Source organism: Glycine soja, chromosome 10 (assembly GCF_004193775.1).
Source record: "Glycine soja cultivar W05 chromosome 10, ASM419377v2, whole genome shotgun sequence".
In the NCBI taxonomy this organism is placed as follows: Eukaryota; Viridiplantae; Streptophyta; class Magnoliopsida; order Fabales; family Fabaceae; genus Glycine; species Glycine soja.
The window spans coordinates 1,785,868-1,794,225 of NC_041011.1; the positions used below are offsets into that span (position 1 = coordinate 1,785,868).

General features: G+C 32.7%; 1 protein-coding gene across 1 annotated transcript; it reads left to right on the forward strand.

Moving 5' to 3' along the window:
• The first annotated feature begins 6,198 nt into the window (after positions 1-6,198).
• On the forward strand, positions 6,199-8,358 carry LOC114369651 (heat shock factor-binding protein-like). The gene is made up of 5 exons (XM_028326886.1): positions 6,199-6,338; positions 6,552-6,605; positions 6,853-6,876; positions 6,966-7,008; positions 8,007-8,358. The coding sequence occupies exons 1-5, from the start codon at positions 6,336-6,338 to the stop codon at positions 8,147-8,149; spliced, it is 267 nt and encodes an 88-aa protein (XP_028182687.1). The 5' UTR covers positions 6,199-6,335; the 3' UTR covers positions 8,150-8,358.

Consider the following 8,358-nt stretch of genomic DNA (forward strand, 5'->3'; position numbering starts at 1 on the left):
TGTGAAACCTACTCCAATAGTCAATTGAATCTCAATCTGAGCAAAAACTCTGACATTGTCAATGACAATAGGCGAAGCCTCTCGTTGTAGCATAGCACAAAATTGCTCTCTTAGTCCTCCCCCAGTCCCCAAAGCACGATCACCGGGTTGAATGACAAGTGGCTCTTGGTGTTAGCGATGAAACCCTTGCCTTGTCGATATCGCACTGGCGATCACCCGAAATTGACCTTAATATGCATTGTATTTGTCCTTAATTACTCTAATTAACAGTTAAATAATATGCATACAAACTCTATTTCTAACCATCATATTAAAAGTATCTTCATTCAACTGTATTAAAAAAGTTTCCCAGCTTGAGAAAGGAAATAAAGTTTCCCACGATAGAAGCAGTCTTCTTTTCAATGTCCATGATCTTTCCAAGAGAGTCACGTATGCAATGTGAATTACAAAATGCATGTGGTTCATTTATTGGGCAAAGCACAAGGGGCCTTGAGCACACTATTCATATATGCACATTCATTATCGAGAGGTTTTGCATAAATAGAATGACATGCATATTGAGTTATGGTGTGATGTAAGTTCAACAATAATGAAAATCCAAGCTTTGGTGTGTCGGTGATATGCTTGTGGCTATTGTGCGATGTGAGATCTATGAAAGATTTCATGTTAGAGTCATCTTTGAATGATGTTGGTTATTGTATTATGTGAGTGAATTAAAATTCTATAATTTATGAAGCATAAATCTTTTTATAATTTTCTCTACCTTAACTTCAACTTCTTGAACCTTGTGTTTGGTCTTGATCTTTTGGGTCGTGTCTTATTATCTATGTGAATATTCTTTTGGGACTTATTCAGGATAAGTTGATCCAAAATTTAAACATACACTATAATAATACCCTTACTAATTCACCTAATACCGACACAAACTCCGTATTTTAATATTGGTTTCTATTTCCACTCTTTCTTCTCAATTTCTAACATATTTTTATGCTACTAAATAGTGTTAGAAGTAATCCTTAATTGTTAAACACCACGTCTACATACATATATTCGAACCTTATATATCGACTTTATAAATTTTGCCCCAAATTTCTATTTGATGCCAGCCCACCAAACAACTGACTACTTAAATGTGATACAAATAATCCATATAAATATAACTTTTTAAATGCAACAATTACACAACCCGGTGTTGACAGGCGCAACAACATAAAATATGAGAATTGATTTAGATTAGGATAACCTTCGTTGTCACGTAAAATTGACCTAATTTTCTTACACTGAACCTACAGGAGCTCACACATTCACACTTTTTTAAAAAAATTGTCATACACAATGACAGTTTGCTATTTCTTTCAGATTCTCATTTTACACACACTTCGTGCTTAGGTCAATCCAGTAGTTATCCTATCCCCGGAGTAAAGACATTGATCTTGGAAATTAATAATAATTTAAATTTAATTAACAGGTAAGGCATATTGGAAGCAAATCATATCATATGCACCCCGCTATAAAGGTAGAGGTAAAGAAGGAGCCACTGACTCCTAATCATGCATTGTTTTGGATTAGGTCCAATCATTGTCATGTTTAATTGGATCTAACACATGTGAAGACCTGATTAAATAAGATTTAAACAACCCCGATCTAATCATTAAGCATGTGCATGTTGTATAGTAGAACTTCCTTAATTTCTTAGAAGACACAAGTTTAATTTAGAATTTAGACTTAAGTGGTGGCTGTTATGGCTATCTTTACTTATTGTTAGTTATAACTATTGCTTGGCATGGGCGTATGAATTTTTATTTTATTTTTTTAGTTTATTCAAACCCTTTTAATTTCCTATAATTTTAGTAACATGACTGCCCAATTGTTACTAATCAAAAAGTAACATGGCTCCTTAAAAGATAAAATAAGCCATCAAACAGTACCTTCTATTTAATAATAAAAACAAGTAAAAGACAATATTTACACGTATGTGTGCATCATTTATGCTGTTGTATGATATCTAATTATCTACGATGACTTCATCTGTGTTCAAATTAATGAAGAAGCAAAACACAGGCTCTCAAACAGATAGTATGAACACTGATTGTTTACAAATTAAAGCATTTTTCTAGCTAGCTTGTGTGAACGCTGCTTGGTTCTATTTTTTTAGATTATGTACGAATGAAATCTGTATGACTTGAGGAAATAAGGACCTTTAAGTTTATCTTTTGATACAGTGCAGTGAGAAAAAAGCAAAGCAAGGAGAAAACCAAAATTTGTAATTTTTTTTTTTTTTGCACAGCACCAAATTTTGTAAAGTGAAAACCACGGGTGAGATCTAGTGAACAAGCTTCCTAAACCATTTTATTCAAAGATGATTTGTTACGACTCTCCAAATCTTACCCTTTCAAGATTATCAATGGAAATATGGAATCATCATCCATGTTGAGTTTAAAGTTAACAACTTAGAGGAGGGTTTCAAGTAATCATTTTAGCATCAGGAGTTCATTATTCACTTTTGAATATAAAAATATAATTTCATTTTTTATTATTAAAATTTGTAAAAAAAAATAAATTCTTATATTTTGTAATTTTCTATACAAATATGAAAAAATAAAATAAAAATAATTTTTTTTTTGTCACCATAACATTAGTTCATATTCACCGATGACTAATTTTCGCTGAAAAACATGATTGACCACTTTTAGTATAATTTCTTCTTTCAATCACATTTTTTATCCACAAAACTCAAATCTAAAACTTTGTTTAAGAGAATCAAATCCAATTTTACTCAGGCTGATGACTTGTTAACAAGTAAGATGACATTTATATGATTAAAAAAATAGAAAATATTTTCAAATAGAAAAAAATGCTCAATATTTACAACCAACAAGAATTCAAGCCAAACAAACAAAACCCAACATGCCCATTCATCATTTGCCGGTACTAGACAAAGTGAAATTCCCCTAGCAAAGATTGTTGCTTCTCTTGCACCTTCAAGTTGCTTCTTGCACGCTTTTTAGAATGTTTTCTAACCTTGCAAATTGACCATTTTGAAAACCAAAATCTATAATCATTCCAAAATGTAATTTTATATTTTGGATTGATCATTCTAGAAGCCAAAAAAGATGTGCAGGAAGCAATTTGGAGTTAGAGGAAACAACAATCCAAAGTGAAGAGTGAAGAAAAGGTGAGGGCAACAATAATGCAACAAAATCATGGCCCGAGAAAGTAGCCCAGGTAAGAAGAGAGCGTTTTACTCCTCCTTATCTTATTGACATTAGAATCTTGTACCTCCCATTTTAATTGTGTGGACAAAAATACCCCAAAATGACTTATGACTTAACACTTCCCTTCCCCACCATGGACGACCTCCATCGGCCAACAACAACTCCCTCTGCCACCACCACATCTCACTGTTGCGCCTCAACCAACACCATCACACGCCTCCACAACACCACCATGCCCCCACCAACACATTTATAAATTTGACTTAATAACGTAAACATAAGGGGAACAAGGGGAACTTGTGTTGAATAAATAGCCTCAATAACTTAAGAGGGGGGTGAATTAAGTCTTAAATTTTTTTTAGACTAACAAGTTTTAATCCCCCTTTTAAATGATATGTTATAGATTTAGAATGTAAAAGAAGAAGCAACAATCAATTTAATAATGTTCTTTAAATGTGCAAGACAAAGTAAATTGCAATAAAAATAAACAAGATAAAGGAAGAGAAAATTGCAAATTTGATTTATACTGGTTCGACCACTTTCCGTGCCTGTGTCTACGTCCAGTCCTGAAGTAACCCACTTGAGATTTTCCATTGTCCTTGTAAATCTTTTACAATCTTTGAACACACCTTGGGATCCCTCACCCTTGTGTTTGAGTTTCTCACACACCAAGAGACAAGCAATCTCTTGATTACAACTGAGTTTTATAAGATGAACAAAATGATTTCTCTCTTTTAGAGCAAATGATACAACTTAAAGTTCCTAAATGAATTCTCAATGATTTGCAAGAGTTTGGCCAAAGATGTTTAGAAAGGTTTTGAAAGTTAAGTTCTCTAAGAATTCTCATATTTTCGAAGTAAGGACACACACATATATATAGGTCCATTGTACCTGTTCAAAACAATTTGAAAAGATGTGTTTTTTCAAAAGATTTTTTGAAAGTTTTTCACTGGTAATCGATTACATGACACTTGTAATCGATTACACAGTCATATCTTTGAAGGGTTGTGACTTTTCAATAGTTTTTCTGAAAATCTCTTCGCTGGTTATCGATTATATGATTCTTGTAATCGATTACACATAGGGATGAAAATGAACCGAGGAGCTTGTCAAGGGCCTTTGGCTCGGCCTATTTAAGGCTCAGTTCAGCTTGACTTGTTTACTATAAAGGCCAAACTCAAGTTTCTTAAAAAGTTTTTTTAGGTAAAAAGGTCAAACTCAAACTATAAAAAAAGCTTGTTAAGCTTGACAAATTGGTCTGTTTAAGTAGTAGTAGTAGTAATAATAATAATAATAATAATAATAATAATAATAATAATAATAATAACAACAACTATTGTTATTATTAAATAAAAAACTTTTAAAACTCTTCAGATTCTTATAAAATAATAAATAGAAAATAAAAGTACTTTTAAGTTGTATTGTAAGTGACAGATTAACGATGATTATTTATACCATTTTTATGACATTATGAATAACGGGATGAAATGATATAAAGTACTTAGAAAGTTCACTTACATGTGAAAATTTTTAAAAAGAAAGAGACTCAAGCTAAAAGGATAATGCAATGAGATTTATACTTCCAAGGAAAAGAATGTTTTGTAAAGACATTTTCAGAAAATTTAAATATTTTTGTTTGGCTATATTAGTATAAATCATCTCTAATCCATACATTTTTTAATATTATGTTTTTTTTTCATTTTCTTTTGATATACTTTGTGTTTTAACGACTTGAATTCAATATGATTTTGTTTATCGATTATTTTTGGATTTGTACATTATTTATACGAAATTTTATAAGTTTCTTTTTTTTAGTTAGTATTTCACTAGGTTTTAAAATAATTAATTGATCAAAGACATCTTTAAGCAAGCTTTTAAATAGGCTCGTAGGCCAAGTCATATTTTTATGTAAGCCGAGCCGAGCCTTTGAAAAAAGTCTATGACAGATAATGAGCCAATCTCAAACCTTGCGTATTCAATTCAAGCCGAGCTCAAGCCTAGTAAAGCTTGGCTTGACTCGACTCATTTCCACCCTTGACATAGATCAAAATGCAAATAATTTGTGTCGTTGTTCATTAGTTAAAATTTTCAATATGTCATTTTCACAAACTCTCTGGTAATCGATTACACGAACCTGATGATCGATTACCAATTCAAAAATTGATTTCTGAACTGATTTAAGTTTAATAAAAGAATTTTGGCAGTAAATAAAGATTTTGAGGTCAAACTATAGCAATCAAATTGAGATTCTTTTAACAAATTTACTAAGTCCTTATCTTGGATTTTCTTGATCTTGTTCTTTGACTATATTCAATCCGTGCTCATCAAGTAATGCTTTGGCATCATCAAAACCTGCATGATATGCATTCACAACATGGAATACTTATTTCTATTTCGAAATAGTTTTGGAGCACTTTATTCTAGAATGGTCATTTTAGAAAGTAAGGTAATTTTCACCTTCTAGAATAACTTTTTTAGATTAGTTTTGGAACACTTATTTTTATTTTGGAATAACTATTCCGCAATATTTTTGGAACACTTATTTCTATTTCAGAATAGTTATCCTGAAAGGTAATAAAAATTACCTTCCATAATAGTTTTGGATCACTTATTTCTATTTTGAAATTGTCATTCCAAAACCAATTTTTGCACTGTGGTTGTAGTTTTTATAGAAGCAGACTTAGGTGGTTGTGTGAGTTTAATGATTTTTCTTGATTTGGGGGCAAACTTACTTGATTTGAGGAATAAGGATTTTATTATAATCTCTAGAGCAATTTCTTGAATGCAAGTCTCAATTTCTGAAATGCAAGACTTATGGATGATGCAAAGGGGAGTGTATTTTCTGGGTATTTTTGGCAAAAAATTCAAAAGGAGAGTGTACTAGTAACAATGGGGAGTGGAAATAGCAAAACCAAAAATAGTGTAAAAGAATAACGCGATCCAAATCCAAAATTAACTGAAAGAAGACTTCAAAAATTGGAAGGGCAATTTGGTAATTAAATCTAGCTCGTGGGATCAGATCAAATTTAAACGGGTCTCATTCATGCGCATTTCATTTCAATTCATTTTGAATTGAAACCGCGGAGAGTTTGCAGCTGCATCATCGATCATCGTCACCTCATGGTTAGGGTTCTTTCTCCAACTCCTTCCCCTTTTTATCATTAATTTGTTTATCTCCTTCGTTTCATGGCTTTATTATACAATGCAATGTATTGTCTTGTCATACTCCATAGTTTTGAAATTAGGGTTTTCTGAATCTTGGATCTCATTCATCAATAAATCTGGTTGTTAAGCGAGGAGAGGCATTCCGCTCATTGTTTTCCTTCATTATTGCAGGACGGACACGATTCACAAGACCCGAAGCAGAGCCCTGCTGACATGACTGCCTTTGTAAGTTGATCTCGTTTTCATAAATCAATTATTTGTTATTGTTCGTCTCTTGTTGTAATTGTTCCCTTCAATTCTGCTGTTTATTGATTTTGATCTTCGATGTGACTGGTTTCTCTTGATGTTGTCAATGTAGCCGCCACCTTACATAATTTATTCCTATTTGCTGCACTTTGCTTTAGTTTCCTGGTGATTTAATTAATGTTGATCGTTTTCTGACATTTGTCTATCGCAATTTCTCTGTTTCCAGGTGCAAAATCTTCTCCAGCAGATGGTGAGTTGTGTAGTCTAGGTTCTTAGAGCTGCATTTTCTGACTTTTAGAATATGTTTCACTGTTGCTAACTGGAGAATTTTGTTTCCAGCAAAATAGGTTCCAGACAATGTCCGACTCCATTGTTACAAAGAATATCCTTTTGGTTTGTCCTTGAAGTTCTTAATATAAGCTAGCCCTAGACTGGAATTTGTTAAGGAAATTAATTTCAGGCAATGGTAATTTGTGCTTTTGTGTTTTTTTATCCCTTCCAAAAATAGTATTTGATTTAAAGCGTTAGTATGGTTGGATGATAGGAGATCTAAGTGGGGGTGTTTGGTTTGAGAAAATGTTTTTTGTTTTCTATTTTCAAAAGTTTGTATAGGAAACAGTGAAAACAATTTTTTTTAATTGTTTTTATTTTCTATTCTCATCATTTCCTGATCAAATTTTTGAAATCAGGAGAGAGTGAAAATAAGATAGCATTTTTTATAACTAAAAGTGAAAACAGAGAAGTTTTTCTTAAAACCAACATGCCCTAAACTTTCATTCTGTTAACCTATATATTTTACTTAACAGTCGTGTAGGAATCACTTTGGACATTTTAGTTAAGGAGTTAAATGAACCTTGAAGTTTGGTTTATGATGTTGAAACTATAATCTATTTTGGCTTCATTTCACATTGTTTCATTTGATTATTTGTGTTGTTTTGATACCAATATATAAATCCTTTTTCCGTTTTTAACCCACTGGCTATGCTCCAATGCCCCTAAAAATGGGTTCATGTCATCAATACTCAAGCCAATAACATGATGGCTGCATACACCGTTAGTATCCATCTTATATGCCTTCACCCATTAACTTAAGCTGTTGGGAGGATAGTTCCCTGGCATACACAACAGCATGGGTGATAAATTGCAACTGTGCACAACTGCATCTGACCTTTTCTCGTGAACACAATGCGACCACCTATGTGGTTGTGCACAATTTGTGACTCATCACCTAGTGCAATTTGTATATGGTTTGTGTATATGTGATATCATGTTATTGGCCGAGGCAGCAGGTTGGACATTGCTTTCAATTTTATTGCATGGGAATTGTAGACTTGTCAAATATGTAAACTATGGAATTTTTTTTTCTTGACGTCAATGCACTTGATGATATGGGAAGTCGCATAAATGAGTTGGAACAAAGCATCAATGACCTAAGAGCAGAGATGGGAGTGGAGTCCTCTCCATCACCTGCGACCCCTGCTAAGCCAACAGAGGAAATCACCAAAGAAGAGGGTTCAGCTTAAGTGGCGTGTTCTGATTTCAGTTGCTCGTTATTCATGTATTGTATTGCACAAGGATTGATGTTATGCATCTACTTTTGTCTGCTGTAGTGGTTCAGAAAACAGATGTGCTGTATAGCTATGAGTGCATCTGATTATTTGTAGCTAACTCGTATTTTTTTTATGACTTATGGGTACACCTATACTTTATGTTGCGATTACTTTGTTGCCAA

Coding starts and splice junctions, on each gene's coding strand:
- LOC114369651 (XM_028326886.1), top strand. Junction 6,606..6,852: donor CTGCTGACATGACTGCCTTT/GTAAGTTGATCT, acceptor CTCTGTTTCCAG/GTGCAAAATCTTCTCCAGCA. Junction 6,877..6,965: donor AAAATCTTCTCCAGCAGATG/GTGAGTTGTGTA, acceptor TTTTGTTTCCAG/CAAAATAGGTTCCAGACAAT.